Genomic DNA, 23,140 nt, shown 5'->3' on the forward strand with positions numbered 1-23,140 from the left:
AGGCCCTGAGCCCTGAAGTTCCCTCTCGAAACCTCTCCGCCTCTTCACCTCCCTCTCCTCAAGGCCAACCTCCTTGGTCAAGCTTTTGGTCAATCGCCCTAATACTTCCGTACGTACCTTTATAACACTCCTGTGAGTGCCTTGGGATGTGTTATTGAAAGTGCTATATACACATGTAATTATTGTCGCAATCTGTTAAATACCCTGTTGTTCAGAACCATTCTATCAGCACTGCAGGACATCCCAAAGCACTTTACAGCCGCTGAAGCGAGCATCGAAGAGTAGTCACGACGGAACCACATCAGCTAATGTCCACACAGCAAGCTCCCACAAACAGCGATGGCCAGTTAATTTTCTTTTCTAGTGATATTGGTTGAGGGGTAAATATTGACCCAGACACCAAGGGAGAACTAACCCAGCTCTTCTTCAAAACGGCAGCACGGGATCTTTTACGCCCATGACCTCCCAGCCCAGGGGCAAAAGCACTACCCGCAGCAAGTGACGACAGTCGTTCTGGTGTGCAGGTGAAAGGCCCGGAAAGACCGCTAGCTCCCAATAACAGCAGATACTTACTGCAGGACCTGGCTGGCCAACGGGACCGATGGGGCCTGGAGGACCGGGTGGACCCTGAAGTAAGATAAAAACACAGCCACAACCATTACAAATCCAATGTATGAAAACGACTGAAGACAGGTCATTAAAGCCAAGAAATTATTTACCACCTACGGTTAAACAACAGCGAAACATTTTGTGCAACTCTGTAAATCTATATTTTAACTTTATCATATCTTTCATACTATTGTTGTAGACTTATGGTTGTGAGCGTGGTCAGTTCTGTCTGTGTGACTGATTTAATTAGACTGGGGACTCTGAGATTAAATTATCAAAAGAGATAGGGTGTGAATGAAATGTACATTTTTAGGTAAGTGAAGGGTTTGTTTGATTTTCAAAGGGATGGTGTAATGTTTACAACTAACAATATTAGTGAGGCAAAGCGATACATTTATTTTTCCCAGAAGCGCTGACCATAATGGTGACATGGAAGATTTTTATATTGTGGGGAAGATAGATTTTCAGAGACATGTTGAACAATGGCATTTTATACACTAAAGAGAGAGAAACATATATAAAGAAGGATGGAAGGCTATGTGGGGGTGGCTGTGGAAAAGGTACACTGTGTGACAGATTTGGAAGAAGATCTAGCCACTCTGAAGAAATGCTGCTCCAGTAACTAAAGTTGCGCTAAAAGTCTTTGGAATTCCACTGTTAGGTGGGTGCTGTGGTAACCTTGCTGGATTGCCTATTTAAATTTAATATCTATTTTGGGCTATTGACTTAAAGGGGGTGTGTAGTTGGGAGTCACGTTAATTAGGAATTTTGGGATTTGTTATAATATCAAGTACCTGTAGTCTTATGCATGTGTTTGAATCATTTTTTGTTAAAAAACTATTTAATTTAATTTAATTTTTAAAATCTCTAAACTTGTTAGCGGACTCATTACTTCTGATTTCAGTGCACAAATCTTCCCATAATAAATACAAATTGTAAAACTGTTGTGATAGCATGGCCAAGTTTCCCTTGTGGATTTGGTCCACCTGGCACACATCATAACAAAATTACCATCGACTTAATTCAGTAGCCATGACTGTTGAAAGCTCTAAATTGTAACTGAGCCAGAGATGGAGAGGAGACCATGAACAATGCTACATGACATTTATTATTTATTAAGTATCAGCATTCAGATTATATTTTGCTCTCCATTTTCTGGCCTGCTCTGCTGAAGGGACAGCCTCCTCACTCAGCATGTCCCACAGGGGCAAGCTATCCTCTGGTATCTTCCCCAACAGTCACTGTTTATATGTGCTCATTGGCGGAAAGGCTCAGAAATTATACAGAACCTATAGACTCAAAGGCCAAGCAACTCCGTGGAGCATAGACCCATAGATTTTACAGGACCTAGGCACCAAGGCATATTAAGGGCCTAGAGGTCCCTAAATTTCATGGAGCCTAGACGTCGAAGCCTTTAAATCCAAGGAGTTTAGACAACAAGGCCCATAAATTTCACAGAGCCTAGACACCAAAGCCTAGGAATTCCATGGAGCTGAAGCAATAAGGCCCAGAGACTCTACGAAGCCTAGACAACAAGGCCCATAACTTTCGCAGGGCCTAGAAAACAAGGAGCCTATTTCACGGAGCCTAGGCACCAAGGTGTAGAAATTCCACGGAGCGTAGGAAAAAAGGCCCAGAAATTCTATGAAGCTTAGACAACAAGGAAATTCCACGGAGCCTAGGCAACAAGGCCAGAGACTCCACTGGGTCTAGACACCAAGGCCCTGCCTGCAGTTTGGTTTGGGTGCAAAGTCCATTTTGTTACAGAATCCCCTTCCGATTTCTATGGTTACTTTACTACATGACGCTTTAGACTGGTCCCAGGCACTATTCCCCTCCCCGGTTTGTTGTCAGCTTGGAATGAAGAATGGTGAAATTAAAAGTTGTACTCACATGTTCACCTTTGTTGCCCTTCCTTCCTTTATGTCCGGGTTCACCCACTTCACCCTGGAAAAAAAGGAGAAAGAAATAAAAACCTCATTCACTCACGATTTTCACAGGCAATTGACTAAGAAAACGCAGTTTGCTTCAATTATTCGATCGTATTTGATGTGTGAGTAGATTCCGTTTAGTGCACACAGACTGGGTCCCAAATGCCACTCACCATCCTGACTTGGAAATATATCACCGTTCATTCACTGTCGCTGGGTCAAAATCCTGGAACTCCCTCCCTAACAGCACAGTGGGCGTGCCTACACCACAGGGACTGCAGCGGCTCAAGAAAGCGGCTCACCACCACCTTCTCAAGGGCAACTAGGGATGGACAATAAATGCTGGCCTAGCCAGCGATGCCCACATCCCATGAATGAATTTTTAAAAATGATGGTCAGGATTCAAAAAAAGGCACAAGGCTTGAATATATTCCTTTGGTTTGTAAAGAACGGGTCTCTCCATATGAATGTATGTTGCTTCTAGCAAGCGTAAATGAGCCACATTACAAGCTTGACTGATTATCCTAAATTGGCTGTTAGGGTAGCTATTAGCGCATTCAGGATTGTTCAGCAAGTGCTGCCCAATATGTTCACGCCTTGCACCATTTTTGAATCACTTGGAGGCTTGGGGAGCCTATAGTACCCTGCTGCTTTCTCCATGGCAACATCTCAGCCAATCGGAGTCAACTTGCTGATCAGTCAGCACACTTTTTGCCTGTGATATAAATTGTTGTGATCGTTTGAAGTTTGGCATCCTTGCATTTGTCCTGATGAATTAAGGATGAAAAGCTTCAGCAACATGCAACATTTTTAGCAATATTGTACTGGATGCTACATGTATTAATACACAGGGGCCTGTTCTTTGCAGACCGAAAGAACATGTAGACATATTGCGCTTGTTTCAGCAAAACAAAATAAGTGACAGCCATTCACTGGTCCATTCCCCAGGGCATTGTATTAACCAATCAGAGTCAAGCTGCCTGGTTTACATTTCAAACAATGCTCAGCAATTAACTGTCAATCACCCAAAACTGGTGCATTCTCCAATTCCTCTACCAATCAGAGTCCACTTGCCAACCAATCAGCACTCTCTTCTCATAAAGTATAAATATGTTGTTTCTCCTGACTTTGGTATTCTTGCAAATTGTCCTGATGAATGCAAGATGAAAAGTTTTAACAAAAAAAGCTTTTTCAGCAATACACAAATTCTGTACAGCCATACGACTATTTTCAGCAATGTTTAGTTTCTCACAGAGTCAGAGTTTTAAAGCATGGAAAGAGACCCTTCAGCCCATCGTGTCCACACCGGTCATCAAACCCCTATCTACTCTCATCCCATTTTCCAGCACTTGGCCTGTAGCCCTGTATGCTACGGCATTTCAAATGTTCACCTGAATACTTCTTAAATGTTGTGAGGGTTCCCGCCTCTACCACCCCCTCAGGCAGTGTGTTCCAGATACCTCCCCCACCACCCTCTGGGTGAAAAAAAATTCCTCAGATCCCCTTTAAACCTCCTGACCCTTACCTTAAATCTATGCCCCTGGTAACTGACCCCTCCACTAAGGGGAAAAGTTTCTTCCTATCCACCCTATCTATGCCCCTTATAATTTTGTACTTCTCAATTAGGTCCCCCCTCAACCTTCTCTGCTCTAAGGAAAGCAACCCTCACCTATCCAGTCTCTCTTCATAGCGCAAACGCTCCAGCCCAGGCAACATCCTGGTGAATCTCCTCTGCACCCTCTCCAGTGCAATCACATCCTTCCTATAGTGTGGTGACCAGAAATGCACACAGTACTCCAGCTGTGGCCTAACTAATGCTTTACACAGCTCCATCATAACCTCCCTGCTGTACTACCAAGCGACTGAACCTGTTAGACTTGAGTTTTACTATCCCTGTAATAACCATTAGTAAGATCTCCTCCCTCCGAATCCCATTATATGAACATTCCCAATCACTGTGACCTCACCCATATCCCAGCACTTTAGTTCCGAATATCTAATTGAATCTGTACCGAGTGACTGTTGCTTCAGAGCTAAAGTATCGCACCGCACAATACACCTCACACAATCTGCAACTGTGCCAATAGGTCAGAATACCTCAAGACCCCCTTACCACACGAGGTGACCCCTATAAACACAAGGGTCTGTAAATGCCTGGGACCCCATTAACACACAGCCCTTGAAGCTTCGCAATGGCTCTGCCTCCATCCTCCTCTCCGCCGGTCTCCAGCCATAGCTCTGGGAGGAGGGCACTGCAAAGTGCAAATGGCTGCAAACGGCCGCTTACACCTGCTTCTCTTGTGGGCCAGTTTCCAGTCTCTTGACCTGGGTTTCACAGGAGACCAGGAGCAGCCCTCCCCCCAACCCACCACACCCCGCACCACCCCCCTCCCCCCACCCCCACCACCCCCACCCCGACCAACCGGGGTGAGGTGGGTGGGGATTTTCCGAACCCCGCGGAATTCTAAATCAACGCCTCCTCGAAAAGGTGTCACAGGCGATGAAGTTGACCTTACCTTGTCACCGTCCTCACCGGGGCCTCCGGGGGTGCCTGCAGGTCCTGGAAGACCAACTGGGCCTTGGACGCCGTCTCGACCAGCCGGACCTATCGGGCCTTTACCACCCTGCAGTCAGAGGCGGGAAAGGTGATTTGTAAATGTTGGCAGCTTGGCTCAAGGGTGATCGATGCAGAATTCCCACCGTCCCGCCCCGCTGAATGCAACCCTAGCCCCTCAATCGACTCAGGGCTACCTGGTGTTACAGCGAACCCCATACCCAGAGGGCCTATAGGCTTGCCTGGGGTGCTGCAACTGCCTCCAACCTGCCCGTGCCTGGTATGCAGGCCATCCCCCAGGCAGCTATGTTGCTCCCTAAAGCCCAGCATGGGGACCTGGAGGCTGGCTGAAAATTTCCAATATTAGGCCTCCACAAGCTATGAACTATGTTAACTGCCTCCAGGAAACTGTCTACCCCGGTGGGCTGTGGGTGCCCCATCATTGCTCCATATTTAAGGATAAGGCAGGCAGATATTTGGTCTCTCAGGGAATCAAGGGGTGCGGGGAGCGGGCAGGAGATCAGGCATGATCGGAGTGAATGTCGGAGCAGGCTCAAAGGGCCAAATGGCCTACTCCTGCTCCAATTTTTATGTTCTCACATTAAGGGTCAGTTAACCCTGGAGGGACTGAAGTCACGTTGTCAGCCAAAGTGGGTAAAGGGAGAACACGTTCCCTTCCCTCAAGGGCGTGAGTGAACCTGTTGGCTTTTTTTTTGACCTGGAAGCTTTTACAAGACATTTCCTGTAAGCTGTGTACAGCCACTCAGTGACCTGGAAGGTACCATGCGGGCCGCTCACAAACTGTCCCCTTTAAAAAAAACCGCACGGCGCATGGGCTTGCCAGGAAATGTAAAGGCACCGCGCGCTCTAATGAACCGCTGCGCACAGCGAAAAATATTTCCAGGGGTCGTTGTTTCCTGGTCAACCTTTCTACCTCCAGCCCAAAAACAACCCCCTTTGTTGAGCTGAATTTTCCAGCTCGGGGGGGTGAGCTTTGAAATCTCGATGCCTGGGCTCCAACACCACAACGGCAACGTTTCCAACAGGCCTGAGGCTGGACTAAGGGAGCCCGCCTCACCCAGTGCATCATCTACATGTCTCTCCACATGTCTCTTGACTGGCGTGAAATGGGCCCAACGGGAGTGGGTCAACATCGTCAGAGACTCCTGCACGACTGGTAGGCTGGCTGACAGCCCCTGGCTCTGTCTGTGAATTCAGTGGGGAAACAATGGGCACACTTAACCCTCCAAAGCCAGGGGCACAATTAACCCCTTGAACCAAAGGACACAGTTAGTGGCCCATCCCGAAACACTTGGGCACTTAACCCCGCCCCCAACACAACTGCACACTTCCTAACCTACTGGACAACGGGAATAATTGCCCCCACCCCCCCTCACATCCCAGAACCCCCGCCTCCACCTCTGTGAGCCAGCAGGCAGACTTACCGGCACTCCTTTCTCTCCAGCTGGGCCAGGCGGGCCCTGAGGTCCTGGGCGTCCTGGGAGGCCGATGGGACCACCAGGTCCTGCTTTCCCTCTCACACCAGGAGAGCCCTGAAAGAGGAGGTTGGACAGTAAGCAAAAGGGTGAGGAAGCAACATCAGGGGTGGGTGCGGGGAAAGACAATTTAAACAGAGGCAGGGAAGGAAAAAAAAATCCAGGTAACGGCAAACACAGGGATTGCCAACGGTTTGTCCGTCTTCGGGACGATTAAGCTGTCAATGTACTCGACTGTTCAAAGGAACAACCCCATCCCTATAACCATCCTCCAACCCCTGTGGGAGGCAGGGCTCGCCAACGTGTGGCTGTGGGTCACATGTCATCCAAAGACCCACCCCCCCACCACCTGGCCCTCACTCTTATTGGCCAGTATCTCCTGCTTGAATGGCAGAACCTTTGGAACGAGCGGCTCTTTGTGCTGCTGCGATTATCTAAGGTGCCAATCAGCTCATCGTCATCCATTGATGTCAGCAACTCGGGGTATTTACCAATGAGCAGGAACACTGGCGCAAACCTTACCCCCACTCCCCCCACCCCCTAACCGCGCCCCCCCCCCCCGCCACTCACCCCCACCCCACTCCACTTCCCCCGCAGCGATCTGAGGCTCTGAGATACGCACTGAGGAGAGGGGAAAATCTGAGGCTTCCCTGCAATGGCAGATGTGGTTTAATCCAGGGTCACATCGTCATGTCCTTTGTTACACTGAAGAGTTTCATGTCCGGCCCAAAGTTGAGTAAATAGGTGGCAGATAAACAAGTAGATATTGGGCAACGGGTCCTAAGTTTATTTTCCACACCCTGACCCCACCCGCCTTCCCCCGCAACCCTGACCCCTGACCTTGCCAGAGTTGCTCGGGGAGGGGGGTGAGGGCTATATTTATGGACCATTTCCTTCCCTGTCCCTGTAGCTCCCCAGGACCGCTAGCTGAACTCGAGCAAGAGGCTCGGCTCAGCAGTGGGCAAGTCGGCCTCAGGTGTCAGAAGGGCTGCATGGGAAACGCGGTGAGGACAGCTTGCATAGGCTGTTCCCTCAAGAAAAGACGATTAACGAGCGAAGGTTGAGGTGTTCACAGATTTGCCTATTGCCCTGGGGGTGGAGGGGGCGCAGGTGGGTGGTGTCCACAACAAGTAGAGGGTGGTGCTGTGTTGCAGTTCACTCAGAGAGTCCGAGTCGCCATGGCAACATGCTTTTTTTTTTACATCCATGTCGTAGTCTGGAGCTCTGACTAGTGATGGATGAGGCTCCAATTTTCTATCCATCCCATGTTTTACCAGGAATCTCTCCCACCCGCTGTGTGTCGGAAGGATTTGCAGGTTGCTGCTCAAGCTGTTTGGCCCACGTTATGGACGCACCTTCCTTGGTCATCAAGTCCTGGGGTGCGGACTTGAGCCCGGAGCTCCCGGCACAGAGGCAGGGGCCTTACCCACTGCACCACAAGACCCCCCTAACAAGTTGGTGTAACACTAAAATTAGAGCTTAGCTGTTCAGGGGGTGATGCCAGGAAGCACTGCTTCACGCAGAAGATAGGGAAAAATCTGGAACTGTCTCCCCCAGAACGTTGGCGGAGCTGGGGGATCAATTAATCATTCCAAAACTGAGATCGATAGATCTTTGTTGGGTAAGGACAGAAAGAGATACAGAGCCATGTTAAATAGGTGGAGTGCAGGTATAGATCAGCCATGATCTAATTGAATGACGGAACAGGCTCAAGGGGCTGAATGGATGACTCCCATTCCTAATATATCCCAGAGAGGATCAGGAACCTGTTTTGGGCTCCTCTCCATTCAAGTTCATCAGAACTGCTGAAGAGCTCCAGTTCAGTTAAGATCTTCAGTGGATGATTTTTGGACCTGGCACCCATTTGAAGTCTTCTTTGAGCCTCTTTGACTACTACATCAGTGGTCACCATACACCCTGTACCCTCCTTGGGCTGGCCAGGTGGGAGGTGGGGGGGGGCTCTGTGTCAGGGAGACGGGGAAAATCCTCCTTGGGAGCCCACGATAATCACGTTACAACCCAGTGCCTACTGACACCAGCGAGTCAGCCAGTGAGTTGGAGGCATGGTGGAAACAATCCATTTTACGACAAACAGTCTACAGAGTCTACTTAAAATGAGTCTCCATGAACTACAGCAAACAGAAAATCATGATCAAAACCGCTGCAGAGTCTCGAGCAAAATGCAGTGAGTGGAGAACAATCACATAAAAATTGTGTACGTAAAATTGATTCCGGGCACTCCGGGTGTGAATGAAGGTGGGGAGGGGAAATTACCCAATAACCTCCACTCTGACCGGGAATAGGTGTGTCACGGGCAAAACTCCCACTCATTCCCCCGGAGGGTGGTGGGATCAGGAACATCTAGCACCTAAGAGGGCTTGCTCGACAACCCAGGCTGCTTTATCCTCTTTCTGACTAAGGCATGTTCACCAATCAACCTTTCTCAGGTTAATTCACCACTGTCCCCATTGTACGAGGCCGGATACTTACGGCTGGGCCAGGTGGGCCTGGGGGACCCATACCACCTTTCAATCCTGATCCACCCTGTAGAGAAACATGAAAGAAAGAATTAAAACTCATTTTCTGATACACCACAATCCATGATGTATGAACCTAGCCTGACACAGTAATTATAAATATTCATTCAACTTGTTGTCTATGACGTTGTACATACAAACATAGGAATTAGGGGCAGGAGTAGGCCACTCGGCCCCTCGAGCCTGCTCTGCCATTCAATAAGATCATGTCTGATCTGATTGTAACCTCAACTCCACATTCCGTCTACCCCCGATAACCTTTTACCCCTTTGTTTATCAAGAATCTATTTAGCTCTTTCTTAAAAATATTCAAAGACTTCTTCCACCACCTTTTGAGGAAGAGAATTCCAAAGTATCACGACCCTCTGAGGGAAAAAAAATTCTCCTCATCTCTGTCTTAAATGGGTGACCCCTTATTTTTAAACTGTGACCCCTAGTTTTAGATTCTCCCACGAGAGGAAACATCCTCTCCGCATCCACCCTGTCCAGACCCCTCAGGATCTTAAAGGTTTCAATCAGGTCAGCTCCTTCTCTTCTAAACTCCAGTGGATACAAACCTAACCTGTCCAACCTTTCCTCATAAGACAACCCGCCTATTCTTGGTATTAGTCTGGTAAACCTTCTCTGAACTGCTTCCAACGCATTTACATCCTTTCTTAAGTAAGGAGGCCAAAACTGTATTCCAATATTCCAAGTGTGATCTCTGTCAATGCTCTGTATAACTGAAGCATAACCTCCCTACTTTTGTAATCAACTCTATTGATAACATTCTATTTGCTTTCCTAATTACTTGCTGTACCTGTATACTAACCTTTTGCGATTCATGCACTAGGACACCCAGATCCCTCTGCATCTCAGAGCTCTGCAATCTCTCACCATTTAGAAAATATGCTTCTTTTTAAATTCTTCCTGCCAAAATGGACAATTTCATACTTCCCACATTGTACTCCATCTGCCACATCTTTGCCCACTCACTTAACCTATCTATATCTCTTTGTAGCCACCTTATGTCCTCTTCACGATTTACTTTCCTGCCTAGCAGGTCTGGCATTAACTGTGGAGAGAGAAACAGAACAAATGTTTCAAGTCCATATGACTCGTCTTCAAAGCTGAAGAGAGGTAGAAGATGGGTTTTATACTGTTTAAGAGGGGGTGGAGGAGGTGGAGCAAAATAGAAGGTCAGGAATAGGTGGGAGCTCAGGAGAGGTTTGACAAAGATGTCATGGACACAAGACAAAGGGGGTGGTAATGATAGTGTCAAAGACTAAAAGAAGGTGCTGATAGTGGCATAAAGGTTAGATAACAGAATGTGTTAATAGCACATGGGTCAGTGCTCTGTGAAAGCAAAACCTAAGAACAAGCGACAAATGGCTCTGTTGGGGATGGGGTAGGGGGGTGTTTAGGAAAAAAATGGACTGAGAAAGGGGTCAAGATGGAGCAGAGAGTTCATGGTCTGAAGTTGTTGAACTCAATGTTAGGTCCGGAAGGCTGCAAAGTGCCTAATCGGAAGATGAGGTACCGTTTCTGGAGTTTGCGTCAGGCTTCACTGGAACATTGCAGCAGGCCAAGAATGGACATGTGGACATGAGAGCAAGATAGAGAGTTGAAATGGCAAGCGACAGGAAGGTCTGGGTCATGCTTGCAGACTGATCGAAAGTGTTTCGCCAAGTGGTCACCAATCTGCGTTTAATCTCCCCAATGTAGAGGAGACTGCATTGGGAGCAGCGAATACAGTAGACCAAATTGAAGAAATGCATCTCCATTTCTGGTGATAGACTGTCCACCAATATTCATTACAAGCCTACCGACTCCCACAGCTACCTCGACTACAGCTCCTTACACCCCGCTTCTTGTAAGGACTCCATCCCATTCTCTCAGTTCCTTCACCTCCATCATATCTGTTCTGATGATGGAACTTTCCAAAACGGTGCTTCTGACACGTCTTCCTTTTTCCTTAATCAAGGGTTACTCCCCACGGTGGTTGACAGGGCTCTCAACCATGTCCAACCCATCTCCCGTGCCTCTGCCCTCACACCTTCCTCTCCCTCCCAGAACCATGCTAGGGTCCCCCTTGTCCTCACTTTTCACCCCACCAGCTTTCGTGTTCAAAGGATCATCCTCCGCCCTTTCCGCCAACTCCAGCATGATGCCACCACCAAACACATCTTCCCCTCACCACCCCCGTCAGCATTCCATAGGGACTGTTCCCTCCGGGACACCCTGGTCCACTCCTCCATCATCCCCTACCCACGGGACCTTCCCATGCAATCACAGAAGGTGCAACGCCTGCCCCTTTACCTCCTCCATCCTCACCATCCAGGGGCCCAAACACTCCTTTCAGGTGAATCAGTGCTTCAACTGCACCTCCTTCAATTTGGTCTACTGTATTCGCTGCTCCCAATGCGGTCTCCTCGAAACTGGGGAGACTAAACTCAGACTGGGTGACCACTTTGTGGAACACCTTCACTCAGTCCGCAAGCATGACCCAGACCTCCCTGTCGCTTACCATTTCAACACATCATCCTGCTCTCATGCCCACATGTCTGTCCTTGGCCTGTTGCAAAGTTCTAGTGAAGCCCAGTGCAAACTGAAGGAACAGCACCTTATCTTCTGATTAGGCACTTTACAGCCTTCCGGACTTAACATTGAGTTCAACAATTTCAGACCATGAAAGCTCTGCTCCCTCTTGACCCCTTTTTAAATCTATTTTTCCCCAACCCCATTTCATCCCCCACAGGGCCATCTGTCACTTGTTCTTATGTTTTGCTTTCAGACAGCGCTGAGCCTTGCTTTGCTTTTAACACGTTCTGCAATCTTACCTTTATGCCACTATCAGCACCTTCTTTAGTCTTAAACACTACCATTAACACTCCCTTTGTCTCGTGTCTATGACATCTTTGTCAATCTCTCCTGAACTCCCACCTATCCCTGACCTTCTATTTTGCTCCAGCTGCTCCACCCCCCTCTCTTCAACTGTATAAAACCCATCACATTTCTACCTCTCTTCAGCTCTGAAGAAGAGTCATATGGACTCAAAATGTTAACTCTGTTTATCTCTCCACAGATGCTGCCAGGCCTGCTGAGTTTTACCAGCATTTTCTGTTTTTATTTCTGATGCACCAGTTGCCATCCTAATTGCTCACTGATGATGGAATTGATAGGGGGAAGAGGGATATGATATAAGGGGTAACATATTGGTTTGGATACAAGATTGTCAAGCTAACAGGAAACACAGAGTAGGCATAAATGGGTCACTTTCCGGTTGGCAAGATGTAATAAGTGGTGTGCTACGGGGATCAGTGCCAATATGACTCTTCCTTGGAACTGAGGTATGTCAGCAATTATTTCTACAATTATATAGGGCACAGGTGACTCACACCTGGAACACTGTAGGCAATTTTGGTCTCCTTACCTAAGGAAGGGCATAATTGCCCTAGAGGCAGCGCAACATGGGCTCTGAGAAGGAAGGATTGTCCCATGAAGAGAGATTGAGTAGACCAGGCATACAATCCCCAGAGTTTAGAAGAATGAGAGGCGATCTTATTGAAAAATACAATATTCAGAAGAGGTTTGACAAGGTGGACACTGAGAAATTGTTTCCGCTGGTCGACGAGTCTAAAACACGGGGACGCAGTCTCAGGATAAGGGGACGATCATTTAGGACTGAGATGAGGAGAAATTTCTTCACTCAGAGGATGGTGAATCTTTGGAATTCTCTACCCCAGAGGGCTGTGGAGGCTCAGGCATTGAGTATGTTGAAGGTAGAGGTTGATAGATTTTGGGGCACGAAGGGAATTAAGGGATATGGGGAAAGTGCAGGAAGGTGGAAGATCGTGCATGAGCTTGTTGGATGGCAGAGGAAGCTCGTAGGGCCAACTGGCCTCATCCAGCTCCTTATGTTCTTTGTGGAGATCGTAAAGGATATTGTAATATATCCCTATTGCCCTCAGTGGGGTATTATAGCATATTGTGATATATCCCCATTGCCCTCAGTGGGGTATTATAGGATATTGTGATATATCCCTATTGCCCACAGTGGGGTATTATAGGGTATTGTGATATATCCCTATTGCCTTCGGTGGGGCATTATAGCATATTGTGATATATCCCTATTGCCCACAGTGGGGTATTATAGGATATTGTGATATATCCCTATTATCCTCAGTGGGGTATTATAGCATATTGTGATATATCCCTATTGCCCACAGTGGGGTATTATAGGATATTGTGATATATCCCTATTGCCCACAGTAGGGTATTATAGGATATTGTGATATATCCCTATTGCCTTCAGTGGGGTATTACAGGATATTGTGATATATCCCTATTGCCCACTGTGGGGTATTATAGGGTATTGTGATATATCCCTGTTGCCCACTGTGGGGTATTATAGGGTATTGTAATATATCCCTATTGCCCTCAGCGGGGTATTATAGGATATTGTGATATATCCCTATTGCCCTCAGCGGGGTATTATAGCATATTGTGATATATCCCTATTGCCCTCAGTGGGGTATTATAGCATATTGTGATATATCCCTATTGCCCACTGTGGGGTATTATAGGGTATTGTGATATATCCCTGTTGCCCACTGTGGGGTATTATAGGGTATTGTAATATATCCCTATTGCCCTCAGTGGGGTATTATAGGATATTGTGATATATCCCTATTGCCCACAGTGGGGTATTATAGGATATTGTGATATATCCCTATTGCCCACAGTGGGGTATTATAGCATATTGTGATATATCCCTATTGCCCTTTATGTGGGCTATTATAGGATATTGTGATATATTCCTATTGCCCTCAGCGGGGTATTATAGCATATTGTGATATATCCCTATTGCCCTTTATGTGGGCTATTATACGATATTGTGATATATCCCTATTGCCCTCAGTGGGGTATTATAGCATATTGTGATATATCCCTATTGCCCTCAGCGGGGTATTATAGCATATTGTGATATATCCCTATTGCCCTCAGTGGGGTATTATAGCATATTGCGATATATCCCTATTGCCCTCAGCGGGGTATTATAGCATATTGTGATATAAAGACTGAGGAAGACATGGTCTTTAGGTGAGAAGAGGCAGGATGAACAAATTGAGTGAGATAAAGAAGTGGGGGAGTGAGGGAGGGGGGAGGGAAGGAAGGGGGAGGGAGAGAGAAGGGAGGGAGAGAAAGGGAGAGAGGGGGAGGGAGAGAGGAAGGAGTGATGGAGGGGGGAGGGAGGGAGGAAGGAACGAGGGAGGGGGAGGGAGAGAGAGGGGGTAGGGAGAGAGAGAGGGGAGGCAGAGAGGTGGAGGGAGGGGAGGGGGAGAGAGAGGGGGTAGGGAGAGGGGGGGAAAGAGGGGAAAGGGGAAAGAGAGGGGAGGGAGGAGAGAGGGGGGGAGGGAAGATGAGGGAGAGGGACATGGATATTGGGAGAAAGCGGGATGTGGAGAGTCCCCTCAAATTCTGATTTTTCTTGGAGAGATGAAGTCCGATTTGCTTAATCTTTCCTCGTAACTTAACTCTGACACCTGGAATCACCGAGTGTCACACTCTCTCAGTGTTAAAAAGAATCCCTTGCTTCCCATTCAGTTTGATTCCTAATTCCTAAGACTGCTAAGACTGAGTGCAGCGCTTTCGTTCTCCGTTCACTCACCGCCGTTCCAGGCAATCCAGTCTCACCGGGGAAGCCTCTCAGGCCTGGGGGTCCGTTTTTACCCGCGGGTCCAGGAGGGCCAGGGTCACCCTGGGGGGAGAGAAGATGGGGAAAATGGGTCAACAACGGTTAACACAGGAGGAGGGTCTGTTCAGGTAGGCCCAACATGATTCAGTGATGTGAACAATTAACAGATTAACATGAGCATATGGGGAGAGGAGAAGAGAGAGTGAAAGAGAAGGAGAGAGAGAGAGAGAGAGACAGACAGACAAAAAGAGGTAGAGAACGAGAGAGAGAAAAAGGGTCAAGAGAAAGACCAAAAAAATAACAGAAACCAAAACTTCCTGGCTGTCACCCCAGGCACACATAGAACTCAGGAAACCCCATCTACACCCACGAGCTATGTGAACAACATGACTTTGGCCACACTTGAGGCCAAATCCTTGCCTGGTTACAGGCCTGGACCCCGCACAGTACCAGACCCAGACACCGCGCGGTACCAGGCCCGGAACCTGTGTGGTAACAGGCCTGGAGCCTGCCTGGTTACAGGCCAGAGCCTGCCCAGTTACAGGCCCTGATCCTGCCTGGTTACTGGCCCAGACGCTGCCTGGTTACAAGCCCCGATCCTGCCAGTTACAGGCCTCAATCCTGCCAATTGCAGGCCTCGATCCTTCCCGGTTACAGGCCCCAATCTTGCCTGGTTCAGGCCCCAATCCTGCCCAGTTACTGGCTGACACCATGCTTGGTTACAGGCCCCACCCCTGCCCAGTTACAGGCCCCAATCCTGCCCAGTAACTGGACTGGACCTTGCCTGGTTACAGGCCCTGAGCCTGCCGGTTACAAGACCCGTTCCTGCGTAGTCATTGGCCCAGATTCTGCCCAGATACAGGCCTGGACCCTGCCTGGACACAGGCCCAGACCCTGCCTGGTTACACGCCCGGATCCTGCCTGGTTACTGGTCTAGATCCTGCCTGGTTACTAGCCTGGGCCCTGATTGGTTACAGGCCCAAATCCTGTCCGGTTACTGGCCTGGATACTACCCGGTTGCAGGTCCTGATCCTGCCCAGTTACAGGCCCTGATCTGTCCGGTTACAGGCCCTGACCCTGTCCGGTTACAGGACCTGATGCTGCCTGGTTACTGGCCCTAATCCTACCCGGCTAAAGGCCTGGACCCTGCCTGGTTACAGGCCCAGACCCTGACTGGTTACTGGTCTGGACCCTGACCTGTTACAGGCCCAGACACTGCCTGGTTACAGGCCCAGATCCTGCCCAATAACAGGCCCAGTCCTGCCCGGTTACTGGCCTGGACCATGACTGTTACAGGCCTGGATCCTGCCCGTTTACTGGTCCGGACCCTGCCTGGTTGCAGGCCCAGGTCTTGCCTGGCAATTGGCTCACCCTTGCACAGTAAAAAGCCCAGACCCTGCCTGGTTACTGGCCCCCTGACCCTGCCCAGTAACAGGCTCACTTTTTAACGATTGAGAACAGGATAGCTGGACCAGAACTAGATTCAGACATTTTGACATATGGAGAGCGAAACAGGTCAACAGAGAAATAGGCGCATCTCAGAAGGTGCAGAACAGACTGAGAACTGCAGTTCCTCGAGCAGGAAGCCCACTGGTCTGGTAGCCGCACAGAAGGACTGGCAGCTGGGGAAACCTGGTAAATATCCCAACACACCAACACCAACCGAGGAGAAGCTGCACGCGTAGTCGAGACGGTTAATTCCCTTACCTTGGTGCCTTCTTTCCCAGACGGGCCTGATAGTCCTTGCTCCCCGGGTGGCCCAGGAGGTCCTGGATGTCCCCTCTCGCCCATTGGTCCCGATTCACCACTGGAACCCTATAGCCAAAGAGCTGCATTAATATCACCATTTGAGCAGAGTAAGCCGGCTAATCATGGGAGGCAGCAAGGTGTACAACACTGAACTCACCTGAGGTCCAACTACACCTGGTGGTCCTGGAGGGCCAGTCTTGCCTTGAAAACCCTGTAGATAAGAATTGATATATCAGCAAGAGTAACCGTGGAGATGCAAGATCATGATGAAAAATTAGCCATGGGGAAAAAACTATTTAACGACTCCTCCTCCAGGTACCAGGCCCTAAGAGGGTGTTGGCAACCATGGACTTCAATTGGATTGGTCCATGATGATGCTTACCAAAGTACTGCAGTGATTTACCATTACTTTCTGCAGTAAGGCCGACCAGGAAACTCTCCCGCTCTCACCGACGGCCATCAGGCGTATCGGAAGGAGTTACAGGCTGATAATCAGCTTGCTCGGTCACATTATGAACATATATTCTGTGGCCACTGAGTCCTGGAACAGGACTCGAACCCGGAGCTTCTGGCTCAGAGGTAGGGACGCTGCCCACTGCACCACAAGACCTCTCTATCAAACATGTTCTTCCCAATTCCTCGCTTGCCTTTTAAAACCCATCCCTCTGATATATTAACCCTCCCAATTGATCCATTTCCACTGGCACATTTACCCTTGCAATGAAACCCATTCCTCTGACACATTAACCTTCCCGATGAAACACGTTCCTCTGGAAAATTGACCTTCCCAGTGTTCTGGGAGGTCCCAGGGCCACAGAAGATGGTGTATAAGAACAACTTCTTCCTCGCCAACCCTTCTGGAAGGATAAACTTACCACTTCCCCTCTCTGTCCAGGGTGTCCTGGGAGCCCATCCTTTCCTGGCGGTCCCTAGTAACAGAAAAGTGTGGTTAGTATTCACCACCTCACTGCTGCAGCCCTTTAATCGCTGCAGACATTGGTTGCTGTTAACGTCAAATGAGAAAGCACAGGGTACGGACAGGGTGGGGATTGGGGGAGGCTGAGGTTAGCCCCATGGGGACTGTTGTCAGTGTCTTGATGATTTGTTGAGACCACAACTTTTTACTTTATACATTAATGATCTAGATGAAGGAATTGAGGGCATTCTGGCTAAGTTTGCAGATGATACAAAGATAGGTGGAGGGACAGGTAGTATTGAGGAGGCGGGGAGGCTGCAGAAGGATTTGGACAGGTTAGGAGAATGGGCAAAGAAGTGGCAGATGGAATACAATGTGGGGAAGTGTGAGGTCATGCACTTTGGTAGGAAGAATAGAGGCATAGACTATTTTCTAAATGGGGAGAGAATTCAGAAATCTGGAGTGCAAAGGGACTTGGGAGTCCTAGTCCAGGATTCTCTTAAGGTTAACTTGTAGGTTGAGTCGGTAGTTAGGAAGGCAAATGCAATGTTGGCATTTATTTCAAGAGGACTAGAATATAAAAGCACAGGTGTGCTGCTGAGGCTTTATAAGGCTCTGGTCAGACCACATTTAGAATATTGTGAGCAATTTTGGGACCCGTATCTCAGGAAGGATGTGCTGGCCCTGGAGAGGGTCCAGAGGAGGTTCACGAGAATGATCCCAGGAATGAAAGGCTTAACATATGAGGAACATTTGAGGGCTCTGGGTCTATACTCGATGGAGTTTAGAAGGATGAGGGGGGATCTGATTGAAACTTACAGAATACTGAAAGGCCTGGATAGAGTGGACGTAGGGAAGATGTTTCCAATAGTAGGAGAGACTAGGACCCGAGGGCACAGCCTCAGAGTAAAGGGAAGACCTTTTAGAACAGAGACGAGGAGAAACTTCTTTAGCCAGAGAGTGGTGAATCTATGGAATTCATTGCCACAGAAGGCTGTGGAGGCCAGATCATTGAGTGTATTTAAGACCGAGATAGATAGGTTCTTGATTGGTAAGGGGATCAAAGGTTACGGGGAGAAGGCGGGAGAATGGGGTTGAGAAACTTATCAGCCATGATTGAATGGCGGAGCAGAGTCGATGGGCCGAATGGCCTAATTTCTGCTCCTAAGTCTTATGGTCTTATGGTTTCAATGCTAACATGCAAGAAAAACTGTCCACTAAAGACACTGGCCCAGTGTGTTGTTACAGATAGCACACAAGGGAATTTCACCCAGTGTGTATGTTACAGATACCACACGGGGGAATTTCACCCAGTGTGTGTGTTACAGATACCACACGGGGGAATTTCACCCAGTGTGTGTGTTACAGATACCACACGGGGGAATTTCACCCAGTGTGTGTGTTACAGATACCACACAGAGGGAATTTCACCCAGTGTGTGTGTTACAGATAGCACACAGGGGAATTTCACCTCAGTCTGTGTGTACAGATATCTCACAGGGAATATCAGTGTGTGTGTGTATCTGTGTGCATGTTCTATGGGATGGTCCCTTGGGACAAAAGGAGTCAGGAGTGAGGGGATCTTTTCAAATTCACTTACAGGTGGTCCCTTTGGTCCTGCGAAGCCTGTTGCTCCTTGAGGCCCTGGAAGACCCTGTGTTGTAAAGAAGAGGAAGATTAGTTAATGAAAACGACGCACAGAACAGGTTTGATCAGGAGCATGCCAACTTGTTAACACTGCACAGAGGGGCAGGTGCCGAATTTCTAATACTGCGTAGGGCAGCAAGCTGAGAACTCTGAGCTACAGCTACCTAACAATCATCATGTAAAGTGTTCATGAGTGATAAACCCCTAACTCACAAATTCCATGCGCAAGTTAAGCCCCCAACCTCACAAGACGAAAATGCGGACCATCAAACTCATAGATGGTATATACAATGAGTGAGATAATGGGTTCAGGTCCGACAGTCACCATGAGAATCACAGTTTGCTTTTAGACTGTGGCCATTTTGGACTGGAAGCCGGGGGTGGGTGGGTTGGGTGGGTGGGTGAGGGGGGTCAGTTGGAGTGGGCGTTAGCCCTGCCATATCTCTGAACGGCCCCCCGAAAATCCAAGGCAGGCCATTTTGGTGCCAACCCGACTTGGGGCTGGTCTGATCTTCCGCCCACCTGTTAGCGGTGGCCCTCGCCATATCCCACACTACTGGGGGTTTGGTGTGCAGAGTGAGAGGAGTGGCAGCATAAATTGAGTGGGTGCCCACAGAGTGGAGCAGGGCAATTGGTTGATATTGGGGTGACCTGGGTGGGGGCGTAGGGAGATGGCGGCTATGGACCCCTCCTCTGGTATCTAAGTAATCAATGTGCCTGGTGAGGATCGGAAGTAGACAGGCCCGTTTGCAGACTCGGCCCGTTTCTTTGGTGACCAATTGTCCTGGTGCTTGATTCCCGCAGAGGTTGCGGCTTTGTGAAACACTGCTGGCACCACATTGTGGGATCTAGTGCCCATTGTAACCTTGCTATCCCCATTAAAGCGAATTCCTTTCATTCCCAGCATGGGTGAGCCAAGCTCAGGAATTCCCTCCCTGAACCTTCCCGCCTCTCCCACTGCTTCTTCTGAAGCCTTATATCTGTGGCCGCAAGCTCTTGGTCAGCTGTCCCAAAGGTTCCCTACGTGTCACTGTGTGGATTTTGTTTCTCATTATGCTCCAACGTTAACGCCTTGGGATTCTTCGGACTCTAGGGGAGGGCAGCGTTGGTGCGTAGGGCAGTTAAGAGAGGTGGGGGGTTGATCCCGCCATCATGCTATCCCAGCCCGGAAGCCGTGCTTGAAGGGAATGTGCCTCAGGCAGGGAATTGCAACGTTGTAGCTCCGATCAGCGTTTTCTGGGAGTCCAGGGCCACCCCGTTGAATGGAAGGACCACGCTGAGCAAAGCAAGATGCTCACTGCGATGAAGACACCAAAACACGGCAGGCAATAATTAGCAATGAGGGAGCTAGATCTAAGATTGTAAATTTTTGAACACTTAGATTATATGGAAATGTTCTGCGGGATTTCTCTCAGGGAAGGACAGTGAGCAGGACTCATGTTCAAGAGACGATTGGACAGGTGCCTTGCAAAGGGGTTTGTGGGCGAAGGTGGGGCCAAGCGATCGAAAGGAAATGGGCCTGTAAGGGACACTGACCTTGTCCTATTCTGAAGGCACTGGTTGTTCTGAGGTACAGTTTGACACAATCGGACATACTCACCCGTTCGCCAGAAGGACCCGGTGGCCCATCAGTTCCTGAGCCTCCCTGTTAATGAACAAAAGAACAGAATAGGTCACATTGCTTCATGACACAGAGTAAATGTGCAGCATCAGTTTATCCGCACTCTGTTCATCATGGCCATACACACATTCGATAACTCTTCCATAACATCAAGTTACACACATTCCTTCAGTATAAAACTCTCAGTTATAACACTCCCACTGTTACACACTCACACTCAATATAAAACTCTCAGTTATAACAGTCCCCCTGTTACACACACACCCTCAGTATAAAACTCTCAGTTATAACACTCTCCCTGTTACACACACACCCTCAGTATAAAACTCTCAGTTATAACACTCTCCCTGTTACACACACGCCCTCAGTATAAAACTCTCAGTTATAACACTCTCACTGTTACACACTCACACTCAGTATAAAACTCTCAGTTATAACACTCTCCCTGTTACACACACACCCTCAGTATAAAACTCTCAGTTATAACACTCTCCCTGTTACACACACGCCCTCAGTATAAAACTCTCAGTTATAACACTCTCCCTGTTACACACACACCCTCAGTATAAAACTCTCAGTTATAACACTCTCACTGTTACACACTCAAACTCGGTATAAAACTCTCAGTTATGACACTCTCCCTGTTACACACACGACCTCAGTATAAAACTCTCAGTTATAACACTCTCCCTGTTACACACACGCCCTCAGTATAAAGCTCTCAGTTATAACACTCTCCCTGTTACACACTCAAACTCAGTATAAAACTCTCAGTTATAAAACTCTCCCTGTTACACACACACCCTCAGTATAAAACTCTCAGTTATAACACTCTCCCTGTTACACACACGCCCTCAGTATAAAACTCTCAGTTATAAAACTCTCCCTGTTACACACACGCCCTCAGTATAAAACTCTCAGTTATAACACTCTCCCTGTTACACACACACCCTCAGTATAAAACTCTCAGTTATAAAACTCTCCCTCTTACACACACACCCTCAGTATAAAACTCTCAGTTATAACACTCTCCCTGTTACACACACGCCCTCAGTATAAAACTCTCAGTTATAACACTCTCCCTGTTACACACACGCCCTCAGTATAAAACTCTCAGTTATAACACTCTCCCTGTTACACACACACCCTCAGTATAAAACTCTCAGTTATAACACTCTCCCTGTTACACACTCAAACTCGGTATAAAACTCTCAGTTATAACACTCTCCCTGTTACACACACGCCCTCAGTATAAAGCTCTCAGTTATAACACTCTCCCTGTTACACACTCAAACTCAGTTTAAAACTCTCAGTTATAAAACTCTCCCTGTTACACACACACCCTCAGTATAAAACTCTCAGTTATAACACTCTCCCTGTTACACACTCAAACTCGGCATAAAACTCTCAGTTATAACACTCTCCCTGTTACACACACGCCCTCAGTATAAAACTCTCAGTTATAACACTCTCCCTGTTACACACACGCCCTCAGTATAAAGCTCTCAGTTATAACACTCTCCCTGTTACACACTCAAACTCGGTATAAAACTCTCAGTTATAAAACTCTCACTGTTACACACTTACACTCAGTATAAAACTCTCAGTTATAACACTCTCCCTGTTACACACACACACTCAGTATAAAACTCTCAGTTATAACACTCTCCCTGTTACACACTCAAACTCAGTATAAAACTCTCAGTTATAAAACTCTCACTGTTACACACTCAAACTCGGTATAAAACTCTCAGTTATAACACTCTCCCTGTTACACACACACCCTCAGTATAAAACTCTCAGTTATAACAATCTCCCTGTTACACACACGCCCTCAGTATAAAACTCTCAGTTATAACACTCTCCCTGTTACACACTCAAACTCAGTATAAAACTCTCAGTTATAACACTCTCACTGTTACACACACGCCCTCAGTATAAAACTCTCAGGTATAAAACTCTCACTGTTACACACACGCCCTCAGTATAAAACTCTCAGTTATAAAACTCTCACTGTTACACACACACCCTCAGTATAAAACTCTCAGTTATAACACTCTCACTGTTACACACTCAAACTCGGTATAAAACTCTTAGTTATAACACTCTCACTGTTACACACTCAAACTCGGTATAAAACTCTCAGTTATAACACTCCCTGTTACACACACACCCTCAGTATAAAACTCTTAGTTATAACACTCACTGTTACACACACAGGTTCAGTATAAAACTCTCAGTTATAACACTCTCCCTGTTACACACTTACCCTCAGTATAATACTCTCTGTTATAACACTCCCTCTGTTACACACTCACCCTCAGTATAATACTCTCTGTTATAACACTCCCTCTGTTACACACACTCAGTATAAAATTCTCAGTTAAAACACTCTCACTGTTA

At 47.8% G+C, this 23,140-nt stretch overlaps 1 protein-coding gene across 1 annotated transcript in view; it reads right to left on the bottom strand.

Moving 5' to 3' along the window:
- LOC144695147 (uncharacterized) overlaps positions 1-23,140 on the bottom strand; it is a 132,571-nt gene that overhangs the window by 42,789 nt on the left and 66,642 nt on the right. Inside the window, exons 25-35 of the mRNA XM_078566045.1 lie at positions 20,717-20,761; positions 19,070-19,123; positions 17,429-17,482; positions 16,711-16,764; positions 16,512-16,619; positions 14,778-14,867; positions 9,081-9,134; positions 6,540-6,647; positions 5,057-5,164; positions 2,503-2,556; positions 574-627 (exon numbers count right to left, since the gene is read on the bottom strand). Of these exons, the coding sequence (XP_078422171.1) occupies positions 574-627; positions 2,503-2,556; positions 5,057-5,164; positions 6,540-6,647; positions 9,081-9,134; positions 14,778-14,867; positions 16,512-16,619; positions 16,711-16,764; positions 17,429-17,482; positions 19,070-19,123; positions 20,717-20,761 (783 nt within the window). The remainder of the gene's footprint in view (positions 1-573; positions 628-2,502; positions 2,557-5,056; positions 5,165-6,539; positions 6,648-9,080; positions 9,135-14,777; positions 14,868-16,511; positions 16,620-16,710; positions 16,765-17,428; positions 17,483-19,069; positions 19,124-20,716; positions 20,762-23,140) is intronic.

Source organism: Cetorhinus maximus, chromosome 21 (assembly GCF_964194155.1).
Source record: "Cetorhinus maximus chromosome 21, sCetMax3.hap1.1, whole genome shotgun sequence".
Lineage (NCBI taxonomy): Eukaryota > Metazoa > Chordata > Chondrichthyes > Lamniformes > Cetorhinidae > Cetorhinus > Cetorhinus maximus.